We start from the raw sequence: 19,000 nt of genomic DNA, 5'->3' as shown, positions 1-19,000 counted from the left end.
TCCCAGCATCCAGTTTCTCAGAACAAAGATCCAGAGAGCTCACCAGAGCCCAGGCACAAAATGTTTTTTTTAAGAGAAAACTGAAGGACAAACCAAATTGAAAGAATCACTGTTATAATAACTTTAATTTATCTTGCATTTTACAGAAGTCTATGAACGATTTTAAAAAAGCACCTCCTTACCCCATCGTGTCTGACAGTTGTTAAAGTAGGCAATGAGTATGTCAACAGCTTGAGCATCGGCATCCTGCAAGGATTTCAGATCAACCAACCACTCACCAAAGAACTTGGCAGCTTTTCTATCTTGTTTTTAATATAATGGTATATCCACTCTGATGGTAAACCTGTCCAGCCAAATCTCCACAACACACTTTGCAAAATCAGTGGTGATTAGCAAATTAGTTAGCTTTGGCACGGAGCTGTGCTCGCTTGCCCGTGACAGCCTGGAAGCCGGTTTTGATACTGGCAACAGAGCATCGAGAATGACAGGTTTCACACTGTAAGAAATAGAGCCGGGTGTCCTTCTGCAGGATGGTGTCCGGTGATCGGCATGTGTGGCATGTGACATATTCCTCTGCAGGAAAAGCAACACATAGCATTACTGGTAGCCACCCTGAAACAGAGGTTGCTCTCCTCTGCATTTACATTATATCTACGTTGGACTCAATAAGCCTAGACTGCAATTTAATTGTGCACCCAGACAGGGAAGCTTAACTGAATTTCAGCTATTGGGGCAGCAATCAGAAAACACAAGTTGTCTTCTGTAATGTCCTGGCACTAAAACATGGGTTGGGCGACGGGGGGATTCTTTAAATAAATAAATAAATAAATAAAAATCTAAATTCTTCATCCTGGAGCAAAAAAGGATGAAGCTGCCTCTTCTTGCTTCTGTCTACATTACAGACCCCATACCTTCCTACATGGAAACAGGCATGCCATAGCAATTATAAGTGATTAGTAAGGTCACAAAAGCAGGCCAGGCCTAGCCTGAATCGTAGACAGATTTCACCTTCAGGTCCAGAATCAACCAGCAGGCTCAATCAGCTGGGCCTTAGGAAATTCAAGTCCTTTTCCCTTGTGCCCCTGTCCAACTTTCTCTTTACAATCATTTCCCTGCTGGTCTTTTAAAAGACTGCTTTTCCAGGCTCATTACAAACAAAAGGCTCTCCCAAAACACAGCAGCCTGATGAGAAGTTTAGAGTGATGTAATAAAATTAAGTTACACACTTACTTATATATCTTCTCAAGACATTTTCTATTTGTTTCTGTTGGAATCTTCCTTTGATTACAAGTTGGTTATTTCCATCTATAGATCCACTATGAAAAACAAAAATAGCTTTATTATTTTTATTTTTCCCTCAAAGAATCAAATTCTAACATCTTTATATTTCATCAATTTAAAATATATTCAGGGATGTAACTCAGTTGATTTAGCACCTGCCTGCCTGTCATGTGCAAGGTCCTGGGTTTGATCCCCAGCAACACACACACACACACACACACACACACGTTTATGTGGTGCTGAGGATCAAACCCAGTGCCTCACACGTGGTAGGTGAGTGTTCTACCTCTGAGCCACAACCCCAGCCCTTAAATTTTATTTTTAATCAAGTCATCAAAGCCTGATGACCTACCTATCTTCCCTAACATTAAATCTAATTTTAACCAATTACTTCTGCAGGGACAACAATCAGATTCATAACTAATTTTAATTAATAACTGAATTATTAATTGCATTCATGAGCCCATTCATCAAATAAAGGAAAACAAACTTTTACTGAATGCACAGCACATGCAAAGCAATGTGAGCTATAAATATAAAAATATGAAAAGGATTATATGTATTTTTAAAAATTCTAAGTTGCATGTGGTGGTATCTACCTGTAATCTCAATTATTCAGGAGGGTGAGTTATGAGGATCACTTGAGTCCAGGGTCAACCTGGACAACATAGTGGGATCTCATTACACAAAAAATAAAAATAATAAATAAATAAAATATACTTGAAATTGCAGGCCACAAACTGTCAATAGTACTTAATGATATTTTAAAGTTCTTGCCCAATGGCTCTGGTGGCTGAGGCAGGAGGATAGAGAGTTCAAAGCCAGCCTCAGCCAAAGTAAGGCACTACCCTGTCTCTTAAATAAAATAGGGATGGAGAAGTGGCTCAATGGTTGAGTGCCCCTGAGTTCAATCCCTGGTACCCTTCTCCCTCCCAAAATTACAAATCAATAAAACAACAATTCAGTTAAAGAGTTAAGTTTATATTTGTTCTCCATCTTATCATAAAACTGACTTTTACAAGAATATTTCCTGTGATTCTTCTTTAAGGGTTTAATATCACCCTCCATGAACTATAATCCTTAATTTCTAGGCTATGGTGACTCCAATGTAGGGATATTTTTTTTCATGCACTGTTAAAAGAAATGGTATTTTCTCAAACCCTAAGATATTTAACCCAATGACCACAAGTTCACTTCTACAAAAATGCTAATTATTCTGAGTAGAAAAAACACTGTCACACTTTTTTTTCTGCTTAAAAATAAACAATGATTGTATTGAATTTATTTAAAAACTACAATTCTATAACAGAGCTTGCTTATCTATCATGGTCAATAAATTAGTTCTTAACCCCACAGCAAGTATTGCAAACTCCACTTGTGATTTTTTTAGAGAGTAAAAGCACAAAACACCTTATTTATCTCTGTGCTGACAGTAAGGCACAGGCAATTAAGCCCTTGAAGAACTCAAGCTCCAGAAACAAGTAAGATCCGACTTTGCATCTTGACTGTGCCACTAACTAGCCACAGGAACCACTATTTTACTAAATCTGTTTCCAAATCTGAGCACTGGTATTATTTTCTACTTTACAGAAACATTGTAAAGATTGAGATTGTAATTAAAAGCACTGCACACAACAGGTGCTCCACGTGTGTCATCATTATTATAAATGAAATCTACATTATCTATTTTAAAGGGACATTTGGCTTCCTGAACTTATAGTAATTAAACTCATTGGCCTGGGCTCCATGAGATCCTGGCCTCTCTGAATGGGGATGGACTGGCTCAGTGCCTTCAATAGATGAACCCAACAATCAATACAACTGATTGTAGGGTTTGTAGGGTTTATCTACATCCCTGAAGTAGCTACTGAACTCAAATCCTTACTTCAATGGTTTCTCCTATGCTACTCATTACCTTACAAACTATTTCTCCAATACCCTGTTGTCAATTTAGAAAAAAAGTTCTGACTCAAGAAAATGGGTTCCTCTGAAATCTAATATGTGCTCCACAAAAAAGAGAGAGTTCCAATTAGTGACAGGGAAGTCTAAACATGGTAGTACTTGTGCTTTCAGTTTGGTACATCAGTGGGCCTGATCAGATGAGCCAGTCAACTCTGTACCCTGTTTTGTTTTTTTTTTTTTAAGTTGTTGATAGACCTTTATTTAATTTATTTATTTATATGTGGTGCTAAGAATTGAATCCAGTGCCTCACACATGCTAGGCAAGTGCACTACCACTGAGCCCCAGCCAAGCTCTTCCATAGAAATGAAGTAGTTTCTACTGCTCTAAAAGTTCTGGATATCAGGTAAATGTTATTTCTGGCACATTAAGAACTTGTAAAGTGTCTGGTGGTACATAAATATGAATACAGTTTCTTACCTTGTACCCAATTCTGCCAATAAAAATGCAAGGAGATGTTTGGGCTGACGATGTAATCTAAAAAGAAAATCAAATACATGAACTGTAGCTTTCATGGAAATCTGACTAAACTTCTAAAAAGCCACCCTGTTCAGTATTTCAATTTGTTATTACTCAGCTTTTAGCTGAATTTCAGGACATAATTCATTTAAACTTTGAAATAAAAATATATACTATATGATAAGACTTTTTTTCAATAGTTCAATACTTATAATAACACTATTATATATGCTATTTATGAACACATACATATAGAAAAACATGGATAGGAACAAGAACTTTTGAGGATAGTATCTTCCTCTTGGAAGGAAGAAGAAAGGAACCAAAATGATACAAAGGCCTTAATTGTAAAACTATTTATTTGTTTGTTTATTTACTTATTGGTACTGAAGATTGAACTCAAGGGCACTCAACCACTGAGCCACATCCAAAGCCCTACTTTATATTAGAGACAGGGTCTCATGAGTTGCTCAGCGCCTCATGGTTGCTGAGGCTGGGTCTGAACTTGAAATCCTCCTGTCTCAGCCTCCCGAGCCATAGGGATTAGAAGTGTGCTCCACCATGCCCAGCTGTAAAACTTCTCTTTAAAGAAGTAAAAAGAAGGGCTGGGGCTGTAGCTCAGTGGTAGAGCACCTACCTCACATGTGTGAGACACTGGGTTTGATTCTCAGCACCACATAAAAATAAAGATATTGTATCCATCTACAACAACAACAAAGAAGCAAAAAATCTGAAGCAAATGTATCAAAAGATTAAAATATACTAAACCTAGGTGATGGCTATTTAGATGTTTGTTATGCCAATTCCTGTTTCTTGTTTGAAGCTGTTCTTTAAAAAGAAACTATATATACATGTAGGCATGTCAGGGTAGCACAATAGCACAAAAACAAACCAATATGAAATATTTGTATCATAAATGTATATATGATATATTTATTCAATGGTGTACCACCCTGCTTTTAGAACAAGATAGGTCTCTTTCTCTTTTTTTTCCTAAAGTACACAGATAACAGGCAGAGCAATGCCACTCACTATTTTCACTTTTTAAATCTATACACTTGGCATCATTTAAATGTGTTTTAATAAGCAGACACGTAAGGGAATATTTTCCCAAAATGTAATGGGTGAGAGTTGGTGAAAATATAATAAAACAGATGAACTTCTATGTTGTTAGTGGGAATACAAGTACTTAAAAGCTTGCTGGAATGCATTTGCCAATGGTTGCCATTAAAATATCCATGCTATTTAATGACATAAGCCAAAGTTTTAAAACTACTGGAAAAACCAAGTTAAAAATCAGTATGATACCAATATATTTAAAGATATGTGCATTAAACTGTGGTCATCCATCTCAATGGTGAACTTTGAATGAGTTTTCATTTTCTTTAGGGTGTCTTTATTTTCTAATAAGTATATAGTACTGTTGTTTTAACAAAGAAATCTAAAAAGTAATGCCTGTAAGTAATGAAAACAAGTGGTTATCTTTTTACTGCAGCAAGCATGTATCTCTCTTATGTAGGTTAAGAACAATGAAAGGCATTGCTGAGGAGCTCTGAGAAAAACAAGGCCCAAATGTCACCTGTGACACTGGCATAGAATGTGATGGTAATAAGAAAGTAGAAATTTCATTCTGGCAAAGACCATCCAAGGAAGAGGCATATCATATTGAGCCACTTTTCAGAGCTCACTATTGGCTTGATAGGCCCAGCCCCATCTGACTTTTTAACTCCCTAGACTCCTGTCTGAGAACTACATTCAGGCCCCTCACTCATCATTCCATCTGTTTAGGACCCATTCTCATAGACTAGTATGAATTGACTTCTTTTATCATCACCACAAAATGAGCCCGGAACCTATGATTTGAAACTTGACAGACCTACATTGTGATCCCCCTCAACCTAATCCCTACACCTGTGAATTTTATTTTTTACCTGCAATAAAACCCGAAATAAGGATATTTAACATCCTGAAAAATTCACTGAAAATCTGGTATTTGGATGGAGGGTCTCCATTAACCAACTTACAGTTTACAGATATCTGTAAAGTTGACAAAAGAAGTTTTCTTGGTTCCTACTCGGACAACCTGTGGAGGTTTCATAACAAATTTTCTTTTTTCTCCAGCAACCATATCTGGATTCTTTTCCCTCATGATGTTGAACACTCGATTCAGTAGCTATAGGGATAAAATGGTATTCAAGCACATTCTTAGTAATAGCAGGGGTATAAAGTTCACATTTGAGTCACTGCTTTAATGGAGCATATTTCTTTACTTTTCTTGTGTGTGCACCCTTTGTTTATTGAGGTATAACTGATAAATAAAACTGTACATACTTATGGTATACAATGTGATGATTTGATATATATATATATATATATTGTAAAATGATTACCCTAGTCAAGTTAGTTAAAATATCCATCATCTCATTTACCTTTCCTCTTCCCACTCACCCACGTAAGAACACTTAGAACCTATTCTTAGCAAAATCAAGTTAACATCACAATATGATTAACTAAAGTCATCATGCTATACATTAGATCTCTAGACATTATTATAATTAAAGGTATTTACCCCTTTGCCAACACCTCTCCATTTCACCCATCCTCCAACCCTGCCAACCACCTTTCTATTATTTCTATGAGTTTGATTTTTTAAAAATTTCATATATAAGGGAGATCATGCAGTATGTATCTTTCTATATCTGACCTATTTCAGTGAGCATAATTTCCTCCAAGTTCATCCACATTGTCACAGATGGATGTATTTTACTTTTTACTAAATATACACAAACATCACTACATGTTCTAGAAGCTCCCTGAAGGGAGGAACACATCACCAACCAGGATCTATATGTCCCACTACAGATGGTGAGTGATTCCATTAAAGATAGTGATTCTTTCTTGTCCACAGTAAACGCACACAACTAATTCTGCTATGTTTAAAGAAAAGTATATGATCTGTGGAAGATTCAAGCAACTCCAGATTACCCTGGTTCCAAATTAGTCATTCTGTCACCAATGCCACTCTAATCCCCAGGCTCCATACCTCAGAAGTCCCTGAACACAGATGGGAATAGTGAGTATTACAATGACTATCACATTCTAGGCAGGCTGCCCACAGGTAGGCATCAGAAAATGCTATGAACTGGCTGTGACCTCTCTGCCTCTGTTTTACCATCAACCTGTATCTCAAGGGCCCTTCCAATTCGAGGAACATTTACCTTGTTTTTCTTTGTGTGCACGGTTTGGTGGATTGAATCTGGGCACTCTACCACTAAACCACATCCTCAGCACTTCTTACTTTTATTTTTGAGATAGTATCTTTTTCATTTGCAAATTATTTAAAATAAGTATTTTAAATAAGTTTCTGTGTGGACTCGAACTTGTGATCTTCCTGCCTCAGCTTCCCAAGTTACTGGCATTATAGGTGTGCACCACTGTGACCGGCTATCTTGTTTTTAAATTCTAGTGAACAGCTTAGCCCCTTCTTGTAAGAGAATTTGTCTTACCTCCTCATAGGTGTAGTCTCTTTCTGAGCCTGCCCAAGCAGGACCTGTCTGGTTACTGAATGAGATCCCATCGTCTTTTTTGCTATCTTCATCTTCTACAGCTACAGATAACAAAGATTGTTAAGAATGGGGGTGGATTCTATTATACCAACAGAGGGGGAGGGGGCTTCAAAGACATTTGTGGTCCCTTTCACTAAGGCATTCATGACAGCCGTAAGCATAAAGAGACCAAGGATCACAAACAATCCCCTTTCCCTTAAAGGCAAGGATGTTATGAAATGCATAAGACTCTTAATATATATATTAATGTTAACACATGGTGAAATGTTTCTTGACTTAACAAATACAACGAAATAATTGCTAGCTATAAATAATTAGAAAGAAAAGAGTTTAACTTTGCAAACATTTAAGAAACTTCCACATCCATAAAAACCCATCTGATGACTATATGAAAAGTTCTCTAAAAACTCTATAGTATTTAAAAACTGATAAAACTGAACTTTAAAAGAAGTCCCCTAGCCCCAATCAAGGAGATGAAGAGCCAAGCGTCAAGCCTGGAAGAGAACATGTTGAGTCCCCAATATTACCTTCATCTTTCTCTAATATTTCATCCTCATCTGGGAACTTGACATTCTTCTTTTTCTTCTTTTTATTGCCAAGCATAATATCAAGATCATCCTCTGGTTCAGCTGGCTCTTGAACATCACTTTCAATCTTGAGATCCTAAGAAATTGAGAAAAGTCTCAATTTTGATACTAGGGCAATAGTTTTTAATTAAAAAGACAGTGGCCTACCATCATTTTAGAGCAAAAACAATCAAATATTCAAAGCTAAAGTTACAGATAAGAAATACCTCTCACAAGTGGGAAAAACTGGCTCAGGGATTATCATTAAAACCATAAATTTCTCAAAATACTTTTGTGGGATCTTTTCCTTCCTCTTTTTTATTCTTCAGGCTTGGGATCTTATTATTCATGTTTCCAAAACAGGCTACTATCAGAACCATCTGGTTCTGATAAAAGATTAAAGAAAATTCTTTAATCTTCTGACAATCTTTAGTGGAAAAGGACTGAGGAGTATTTTAAATAAGTTTCTGACTGAATATGATGCAGTTAGTGGGTAACTCTCCTGCTGAAACCAAATACGTGATGTTTTTCCACAACAATTCTCTAATATCAACTAGACATCCTCCAATTAAATTTTGATACTATCTGGAGTTACTGTCAGACTCCAAAGATTTAAAGGCTCAGTTTCATAGTTTATTGATTCTCACTCCAGATGCTAGTAACAAGTATCAGGTTCCCAAAGTTACCCACACTGACTTGTCTACAAATTCAGAGGTTCCCACAATGCCCTCCCTAAATTCAATCATTTGCTAAAATGACTCACAGAACTCAAAAAATGCTTTATTTACCAGTTTTATTACAAGGGATACAACTAAAAAAAAAAAAAAAAAGCCAAAGGGAAGCAATCCATAGGGACAAAATGTGGGGAGATGGGAACATGGCAAGTGTCAAGGAAGGCATGTCTCTAGGCATGCCACCCTCCCAGCACTTTAATGAGGTCACCAACCTGGAAGTTCTCTCTCCATTACTTAGTTTTTCATTAACAATGTGTGATTTACTAAATCAATGGCCACTGGCAAGCCAAAAGAACTCAATCTCTAGACCTTCCATCCTCAGAAGTGGCAGGGGTCAAGGAAAGTTCCAATCCTCTAATCATGGCTTGATCTGCCTGATGACCAGCCCCTATCTCAAGCTATCTAGGGGCCACCTAGTCAACAGTCTTCTCATTAGCATACGAAAGATATTTATCATTTTGAAGACTGCTAACAGTTTTAGGAGTTGTATGCCAGGAGCCAAAAAGACAAATATCTCTTTTATTACACCACTTCAGCTTGGCAACAGGCTGGTGAAATCCTTATCAGCATTTCTATAGATGACATCATGAAAGAGGGAAAGATAGACCCCCCACACAGGGAATTAGGATCATATGATGAATGGATGCAGACAAGGTACAGCTTGACCAAGATTAGTTGCTATAGGTATGGATGTTAAATAGGGCATGTTAGAGATGAATCATAAACACCTCAGAAGAAAAAAAAGGGCCTACCTCAGTCTCCAGCCTTTTAATTACTTCCTCTTCTCACCAGCTTACCCAACTCTTATTCCAAGTATACTGTCAACATTAGCCACAATTCTATTTTTTGTGTACCTATACTCTGAACTACTATGACAATGCTATGGTAATTTCAGAAACCTTATCAGCAGAAAAGTTGGAAGAGATGAGTAAACAAAATTCAGACTTGGGATCCCAAATCCAGTTCTGTAATCTGGTGTCACACACTGTCACTAATCAACCCATTGTATTAGCTAGGTATATTAAAACAGGAAACTAGATATTGATCTAGTCTCTAAGATGACAGTAAATGAGAAATGTAGAAATTTGAATATAAATTAGCACATACTGGATAGCTTTTAGTCCTATGCTCCTATTGACTTAATCCTAATAATTAGATCTACCTCTAAACTAAGGCCAAGAAACAGTAAGAGGCAGACACAAGCAAAAATTGTTTTTCAGGTGGTTCAAAAGTCCTGGAATGGTCAGAAAATTCAGGTGGGAGCATAACCCATGACCTCAAAAACATTTCAGCTTCAAGATCACTATCCATGCCTTTCTTGCTTCATGACCAGGATACCTGTAACATCTTCCTAAGGTTATGACTTCAATAACAGAGAAAAAAATGTATCCAAGCACTTACAAGTGGAGCTTATTAGTGACTCTTGAGGACAAAAGCTACTAGAAGTAACAAATATGCCCACTCATGTCCCAAGGGCATTTCATGACTCAAATAAACTGCTTTAACAGCCTATGAAGTGTTTTGTCCTTCCATCTGTAATGACCCAGTTTTTATTAAAGTTGGACACATTATTGATGTGAATAACAAAATATAATCCATACAGAACATGAGAGAAAAAAAAAAGAATCAACTAACAAAACTTTGTTAATTTCTGTGGCACATCTCTGATGTTTCATCTTGTTATCAGGATATTAAAACCCAATTTGTTCAGTACAATAGAAGCATTTCTCTTTCTCAATTCCCCTGCAGTAATAGGAGGAAATGAGACTCTCCAAACAGGGAGATAAAAAGTCAAATCCAGGTAAAAATCATCTTGTTCTAAAGGATTCTAAATTATCCCTGAACTAAAATGAATCTGAAAATAGAAAAAACTTATTACCAACAATGCCTGATTCACTGTAAAGACTAATATGCATTTGCTTAATTAACAGCCATCAAAATTAAGACATTATTTCCAAAACTCAATGGATTATGATAGAAATATCCGATACATGTGAAATTATTTTCTTATATTTGAGCAAATTAACTATTTACTAAAGAAAAGTTTCAGTAGAAGGCACAAAATGGGATTCTTGGTGTGTCTTTATGTGCATACGTGTTTTTACTCTTCTCTCTGTGAATACACACACACATACACACACACATTAAAACTGCTATATGCTGGGGTGTATAAAATAGATGTGTGGGCTCTGCTAAAGTGATTTCTCTAAAAGTTCTTTAAAGTAGTAGTTCTAGGGAGGGAAAGAACAGACTTTCAGTTCTTTCCTCATTTATCCACCCTTTTATTCACCTACCTACCCACTTATGTATCTGATTCCTGTTCAAAAAATTTTTCATGTATTTGAACTAGAAACCAATTCAGTAGTGGCAAGACAATCATGAGGTCTCAAGTCCCTACAAAATCAAAGAATTCCACAGAAGTAGCCTGAATGTTCTGGTTTTCCTACAGGATACACTATCAACAACTACTAAACACTAAGACTGGGAACTATTCTTTACTGCTACCAAAAGTTTAAAAAAAAACCCACAGGAATATGTGCTCCATAAGATTTCTCACTTAGATAAATCTCTCTTCATCCAAACAATCTCAGTATGGTTAAAGACAGGGACACTTCATGATAATCTCAATGGTACACAATATAATATTAAGACCTAAATTTACATTCCTAGAATAATAATCTTTAAAATATGTAGTCATGCCAGGTACAGTGGTGTACACCTGTAATTCTAGTAACTTGGAAGGTTGAGGCAGTTCGAGGACTGCTCAGCAACTTAGCACAGCTCTAAGGAACTTAGTGAGAGCCTGTCTCAAAGTTAAAAAAAAAAAAAAAAAACAGCCTGGGAATATAGCACAGTGGTCAAGTGCCCCTGGGTTAAAATCCCCAGTACCCCCCCACCCCCCCCAAAAAAGTCAGAGATACAAGAAAATGACCTTAACAGTGGTGATTAAGTGCTTAACAACTATAAAGCAAAGCTGCTAAGAGATAAGACAATGGGTGAGAAACAGCCATTTAGCAACCTTTCAAGAGGTCAAATTTTACCTTCAACAAGAAAGCAATACTACCTTTACACCTTCTTCAGCTTCATCAATATCAAATATCTTTTTTGTTTTTTTCTTCTTTTTCTTTTGATTAAAGAAGTTCAAATCATCTAGATCATCGGAAGCATCTATAAAAGACAGATTGAGGATTATCAATTATTAACAGCTAGCAGAAGGCAAAGCATCAAATTAAGAGTTACACATTCCAACTATTAACTAAGTCACCAGAAAAGAGAGATCACAGATAGATTAATTAGTACAGTAGACCTTCCACAAAAGTAAAGGTTATGGTACTAAAAAGCACAATGACAGGTCAACTCCAAGCTTTCCAGCAAAGTATCTGGTTAGGGGACATTTTAAGAATATTTATTTAGTAATCTCTGACCATATCATTCTTGTTTCCAAAACAAAGTCACAGCTCTCACACAACTTCTAAGACCCTTCACCTTTATTTCTTCACTTCTACCTAGCCCTGTATCCCACCTTCCACACCTCAACCCCTGCTTCAGGCCTACAGAACTTCTTCCAATTCCTAGTGCAATGTATGTGTAGTCTCACCTTCAAGCATTCCCATGAGCCCTCTCATATAGCAATTTGTTCCATCTCACCACCTTGATTAGGAGCTACTTCTACCAAGAAGTCTTCTCTAAGCCTGTAACTGGGTTAGGTATTCTCAGGATACTTGGGCATACTGAGATAATTACTACAAGCTTGCTTTACCTGTCTCCCTTCTAGATACTAAGAGGATAAACCTTGTTCAACTAAATCCCAGTGCCTACCTCAACATTTTATTGAACTAATCAATCATCGAAAAGTCTTATATAAATTACTTCACATTTAATTAAAATAAGGCTGTACAACAAATATGAATATTGATGAAACTATTGTTAATGAGCAAGAATAGGTTCTGTTCAGAAAGTTTTCTATTTGCTCTGCCATTTTGTATATTTAGCATCCCTCTACTACAAAGTTTTTCAAGGAACTATTTATGAATTCATTTTATCTTATTAAAACAGAAATGATTTACTTTCTAAAGTTGGTTTCAAACATGTACAAGACAGCACAAGGTATTTGCTCAATGATTATCAGTTCCCTCTACTCCAGCAATCTTATATTTGATACAAACTATATTTACTGAATCATTTATTTCTAATAGTCAAATTGTTTCTATGTTAGAGTACTAACATGAGTGAAAAAATAAAGCTAGTACTTAACCCCAAACATTTCAGACTAATTAATATTTTATATGCATTTTCAGATTTGCTAATACAAAAACTGCCTATGGGGGGCTGGGGTTGTGGCTCCATGGTAGAGCAGTCGCCTTGCATGTGTGAGGCACTGGGTTTGATACTCAGCACCACATATAAATTATAAGTAAAGTTACTGTGTCCATCTACAACTGAAAAAAAAAATTATTAAAAAAAAATTCAAAAAACACCTATCCTTGATTCTATTCCTTTCTGCTCATACTCAAATACAATCCCATTAAATCTGGAAAACCAGCTCCAGAAGGATGAAGTGTCATCATTTTTGCACTTGTGAATTCAGTGGGAATTTCCTACAACAAACCCATCATGTATCTGGTAAGGCTCAATGAACAGACTGCTAATGGCCTTAACTTTAATGGAAAAGCCTTATCAGGCTAGGAGGTCACTACATACACAAAATCTAAGCCATAAAAGGAACCTGGGCTCCCAGCACAATAGTGACTCTGACATCAACCACTTACCTTTTTTCCTACTGTCTTCTTCATCAGCTTCCACATCTTTATCCTCAGTTGGTTCTGGTTCCACTTCTTTTGTTTCAGAGGGCTGGGTTTCTTCTGTCTGGGCATCCCCTTCCTCATCTAACATAAAGGGCTTCTTCTTCTTCTTTTTCTTCTTACTCATTGTAGGATCAAAAATCATCTGTTTAAAAAAACAATAAAGAAGAAAAAGAGACCAAGTGATTATTTCTTAATGATGCTTTATCCTCAAAAGGCAAACTCTTAAAAAAACAACAAAAAAAAGGGCAAACCCTTAAAGGTATAAGATAGGAAAAAATAAAACTGTCCATCCAACCTTCCTTGTACTACTAAATATGGAGTGCAGGGAGAGGGAGTGTCTGAAACATGTGCACATGCCTTCAATCTGTAAGGTATCTATCATAAGATAAAGGAACTTCACTTTTAATTTCATAAGCAAATTTGGACATCCTGAATGAATCATGGAATTAAGGGAAGGAACTTTAGCAATAAGCTATGGTTAGACATCCCTCATTCATAAATGAGAAAACCAATACCTTGGAAAGTTTAGAACATCTTATTTAAGGTTGATAACCTGGAGTGGCTATATGTGGAGACTAGATCTTGATTTTTTTAAAAATTTATTCTGAAGTCCAGACAAACCTTAAATTTTAAGAAAATCCATCAGCAAATCAGTAAATCTCTGAGAAATTTCCTTAGAAGTTTTTATACTGCTTTTTGTTTGTGGAATATGAAAAATTTGCTTATATTATTTTTATCTAAATGTTCACTATACAGTAAGTAGAAAAGTAATTTCTAACTTGTAGACTGCACTGATTACCTGAAAAGTTATTTTAGATGGTAATAGTTTACACATACAGGGTAGGCACCTGACAGAGCAGAAAGAGCAAAGTCTTTAAGTCAAACAGAATTAGATTCAAATCCAAGTATTTTTTTCCCCTGAGCTTCTTACCAATCTTTGCCCACTGATCTGCTGTGTTGTAGATTGTGTAGTGATCAGAAACAGATCTGGAGCACAACTGCCTGGATTTAAATCCAGACTCTGGCTCATACCTGTGTCACCTCATGCCTCATGTGTAAAATGGAGATAAGCTGAACTAAAACCAAACCTGACAAGGTTACTACAAGCATCAAATAAGCAAACATAAAGCCCTTACATTATAATTTATATAATGCTTTACAGTTCACAAAACATGGTATCTGATTCCTATCACTGAAACATCCTCAACTTAGGTGATCTAATTTGCCAGATGTATCATGAAGCTCTCAAAACTTCCCAAAACTGATTATAATTAATTTAATTTTCTTTTTTATGTCCCAAGCACATTAAGGAAACTAAGCTATAGTCTATAATAAGGTAGGGTAGCTATTGTCCTCATCTAGTAGAGAAATATATATAAGGCATTATGGAAATTTTTTATAGTAACATTTCAAAATTATTCTCTTGAATCCAACTGTATAAATGAGTAATTCTGAAATGCAGTCAGTTGGAAGAACATTAACTGAGAAACTTAAAGAAGCATTCCTTCCAGGATAGATGAGTCAGGAAAAGGAATCCCCCACTATTGACCTATAGTGGGCTTTGGGTCACCCTACATGGAATACTGCAATCTGTACAGGGGTAGGTACAGTTCATCATCATTCTTGAAATAGGGAGACTTGGCAAAAGGACAGACAGCACTCCAGGCACTATAAATCTGGTTTTGGCAAAGTTTATAATCCATTCATTGCAATTTTTTTTCATGCTTCAGGTTCCCTGGAATATTAACTGCCTTTTAATTATTATTATTCAGCAAGCCAGACAAAAGATAGAAGGGATCCTGAAACCTCCCAGCAGCCTTCTTAGCCCAGGAAAAAATTCTTATTTAGGTCTACAGGTAAACAGACTATGGCCCTATCAAAGGTAATAAACATTTGGGAATCATATGCTGAAATAATTAACATCTCAATTACTACCTCTGGATACTTAATACTTATGTACTTAAAATACTCAATGCCTCATTTCATTCACACAACCCTGCAAAGTAGCTTACAAATAAGGAAACCAGGGATTCTGAAGTAGCAACCAAAGCGGGACTCACCAAAACATAAGGCCATGTCAGTTTTGACTAAGATCATGGTTTAAGACTTTTATATCTGACTTTCAAATTATTGATTACATTCCAGAGGTTTTGTTTATGAGGCTAGTTTGGGTTTGAGAAGCAAATAGTTACTAAGTCTACAATGAAGCCTTCAAAAGCATAAAATTTCCATTTTCAACTTATCTTTGTTGGGTTGGAGAAGGCAAGAAAAGAGAATCCCAGCTAAAATTACCCTGATTACAGCCTGAAGTGCTTCATCAAATTGTCTCCAGCATACCTTACAAAGAAATCAACTTTTTTGTCCATACTACACCCAGAAGGCATGTATATTCTCAAAAGAACTTGCAAAGAAAGGTGTTGATCTGAAATTCCTTTCAGGGCTGAAATGCTAACAGCATTTTTCATCTCCAGGTGACAGGATTCTGGGAAATTTTTATTTCTTGTATTCTTCTGTGGTTTATAAACTTCATTTACATAACACACATTCTATTTTTAATCAGAAAATTTTTTTCTTTTAATTTAAAACTTCTTTTAGAAAAACACCTTACCATATTGTGAAAACTCAATGTTCTGACACCTTGTGACTAGTGTCTAGTATTAAGCAAGTCTAAGAAGACATTAACAGTGCTTAAAAATAAAAAACTCTATGCTGGGCGTGGCAGTGCACCCCTGTAATCCCAGCAATCTGGGAGGCTGAGGCAGGAGGATTCCAAGTTGAAAGCCAGTCTCAGCAATTTAGTGAGGTCCTAAGCAACTCAGCAAGTTCCTGTCTCAAAATAAAAAGGGCTGGGGATGTGGTTCACTGGTTAAGTACCCCTGGGTTCAATCCCCGGTACCAAAAAAAAAAAAAAAGTAAAAAATTCTGAGTGCCTGCAAATTAGGGGATTTTTTTTTTCCTTATCAAGTAACACATTTCTAGGTTATTGCTTTTTCATAGTTCCACTAGGTTAAAAAGGATCATGTTTTGGTGATCTTTTTGGCTTAATTACAAGGTTTAAAAAGTAACATTGCCATTTATGGCAATTATATTTCAATGAGCCATTTAAAGTAAAAAGAAACTATAGAAAGTTACTGATTGTTTATAAGTCATTTCCAAGTGCACGTTTTCATTTGGTCCTCACAAGTCTGTAAAGCAGTCAGAAAGGACTTTTCTAATAATTATCTTGTCAATAACACTACATGAACCAGAACCTACACCCCATTCTTCAGACCTCTCTTTACCAGTTAACTTCCACCTGACAGAGGTTCTAGGTTCTAGTCCCACTAACTTGGTGCATGACCTAAGGCAAGTTAACCTCCTTGGGCCTACTCTCCTATCTATAAAATGAAGTAGTACTGGTAAGTCTAGGAAGGGCCAAGCTGCATATACTATATCAGCTTCCAAAGTCCACTGCTGGAATGCTGATTCTGCTACCTATGCTGAACAAAATCTCGTTCATCCTTCAATTATGTATTCAAATTCCCCTTCTTTCAAAAAACCTGATCTTGGGCTGGGGATGTGCCTCAACTGGTAGCGCGCTTGCCTAGTATGCGTGAGGCACTGGGTTTGATTCTCAGCACCACATAAAATAAAAATAAAGATGTTGTGTCCACCTAAAACTAAAAATTAAATATTTTAAAAAACCCTGATTCTATTACAAAAATGATCCTGCCAGCACTCCCAAATTATTATGTTGATGGCCCTATATCTTCTTATGACAATTTCTACCTTTCATTACAGCTATCTTACTATTATATCTCTTCTACTTTGCATTACAGCTATATCCCTTATGACAGTATGAGTACTTTATCACTGAAACCATACCCAGAATTCCCCACAGCACATTGCTCTACATAAGTACTACAGTTGCTAAACATTATGAAAATCTGAAAAAGCAGAAGAAATAAAATAAGTGTGAAACACTACCTCTCAGTAATACAGTAAATGAGAGCCATGTTTACCATGACCTCCAAGCCAGAACCATCTACCTGAATCCTTCAGACTGTTTCTTTAAGCCTGATTCCTATCACCTAGATGAAAGCAGCATTTTGGAATTCTACTCCTGGCTGGGGCGCTGAGAATCTGATCAGTAGACATTATGCAACTGTGAACCTCGGTTTTTCGTCTGTAAAATGGGCAGAATAGGACCAATTTTACAGGATTACCCTGAGACCCAAATGAGAACGAAGTCCCCTCTAGAATTACAAATTTCTTAACTTGAAAGTACTCAATGAACTAGCCACTACCTATTTTTCAAGTCTTCATTGCTTAACTCTAACCAAACTGGAGAACACTCCACTCTGTGTAAGCACTCTTACTTGCTATTTGTCTTATCCTATAATAAATCAAGTCTTCCCACTGCTGGAGAAAATTCTAAGCATCGTTCAGGGTCTACTCAAAAGCCAATACTAGTTTAGAGAACCTCGAATTCTTCCTCATCATCCCTTCCAAGGCCCTCTAGACCGAAAAAACTACAAATTCTTCATACTTTTTTTTTTTTTTTTGACATGGGGTGTAGTTTTGGTGGGGGCACTCTACCTCCTGTGTTCAGCAATACCGAGTGAGAGCTCTTTTAACACCAATTACATTTTAAGTCGTTTGATTTTACATGAACTAGCATAAATAGCGGGGGTGGGGTGGGGATTTGAGATCCAAGCACGACTGGAGAAAGGGGCTCAGTCAGCTTCGCAGCCTGGACTTCTCGCTCAGGTCGCTGTGAGCCCTGTTAAAGGAAGCTCGGGGACACCCGCCCGGAAACTTTCCGAGAAGGCTGCTCACTTTTTGAAGCCGAAGGGTCTTTTCCTCGAGTCCTAACTTCCTTACCCCCTCGTCTTTTTAAGAATAATGCTCGAGAGGAAAACAAGGGCAGGATACCTGCCTGGAAAAACTAGACTACAAACTTTTTAACTAGAGTGTTCCACCGGAACCGAGGGAGGCTCCTCGGGGCGCCCAGAGAGGCGAGCTGATCAGTGTCCAGCGGAAACGAGTGCAGGAGTCGCCAGCCCCAATCTCGTTCAGTCGGGGCATCAGTCCCTTCAGGACCGGCGCCCCAACGCGTGCTCTCCACTCCCGGAACGCGGACCCCAGGAAGAAGCCGGCCCCGGCGCTGTAGCTCTGAGGAGAGCCGGGAGCGGCCAAGCATGCGGATCCAGAATTTCTCGCCGGCTCCACCGCTCCGGGCTGCCTAGGCCCGGGTTCCCCACATGGCGGCGGCCGGCCGCTAGGCCGCAGGCCCGGTTTCCCCCACTGGGTGGGTAAGGCTTCCTGACTTAGTCCTTAGCCCTAGCACCGGGCTCAGGCCCTCACCTCGTCCCCGGACATGGCTGCGGTTCGAGTGGGCTCGGCACGAACGAGAAGTCAGACGGGTCAGCCCCTGGCCTCGCCGGCAGCGCTGCTCCTACCGACACCTCTCCCAGCACCGCACTAGGCTCTTGCATCAGCGAAAGGGAACTACACCCCGCCCTCCTCCCAAACGTTGGAAGTGCGCCTGCGCAGAGCCCGCCGAGGCGCAGGCGCGCGGAAGAGCCCACCCATTGCGCTTCATGTGGCGCGAGTAACCAGGGGACGCTGCGGCGCGGGCATGCCGGGA

At 37.8% G+C, this 19,000-nt stretch overlaps 1 protein-coding gene across 2 annotated transcripts; it reads right to left on the bottom strand.

The window, feature by feature from the left end:
* Positions 1-97: 97 nt before the first annotated feature.
* On the bottom strand, positions 98-18,875 carry EIF2S2 (eukaryotic translation initiation factor 2 subunit beta). Of its 2 annotated transcripts, XM_081292481.1 has the most exons (9): positions 18,718-18,875; positions 13,336-13,513; positions 11,631-11,734; positions 7,794-7,929; positions 7,207-7,307; positions 5,725-5,873; positions 3,662-3,718; positions 1,231-1,316; positions 98-573 (listed from the first exon to the last, which is right to left on the bottom strand). In XM_081292481.1, exons 1-9 carry the CDS (start codon positions 18,730-18,732, stop codon positions 398-400), a joined length of 1,002 nt encoding a protein of 333 aa, XP_081148607.1. In that variant the 5' UTR covers positions 18,733-18,875; the 3' UTR covers positions 98-397. The 2 variants fall into 2 exon arrangements, with proteins under 2 accessions (XP_081148607.1, XP_081148608.1); XM_081292482.1 differs by lacking the exon at positions 18,718-18,875 and having other exon boundaries at positions 11,631-11,736; positions 13,337-13,476.
* Between the last annotated feature and the right edge of the window lie 125 nt (positions 18,876-19,000).

The sequence above is a fragment of the Spermophilus citellus genome (genome assembly GCF_964194105.1).
Source record: "Spermophilus citellus genome assembly, chromosome: 4".
Lineage (NCBI taxonomy): Eukaryota > Metazoa > Chordata > Mammalia > Rodentia > Sciuridae > Spermophilus > Spermophilus citellus.
The sequence above is the reverse complement of the archived record's forward strand: the minus strand, read 5'-3'. Positions and strand labels throughout refer to the sequence as shown.

Bases quoted from the DNA above. Each gene is read 5' to 3' on its own strand.
- EIF2S2 (XM_081292481.1), bottom strand. The intron at 7,308-7,793 runs GTAATATTGGGG...TGTTATCTGTAG, and splicing joins AATATTAGAGAAAGATGAAG to CTGTAGAAGATGAAGATAGC. The intron at 5,874-7,206 runs GTAAGACAAATT...TTATCCCTATAG, and splicing joins GAGACTACACCTATGAGGAG to CTACTGAATCGAGTGTTCAA.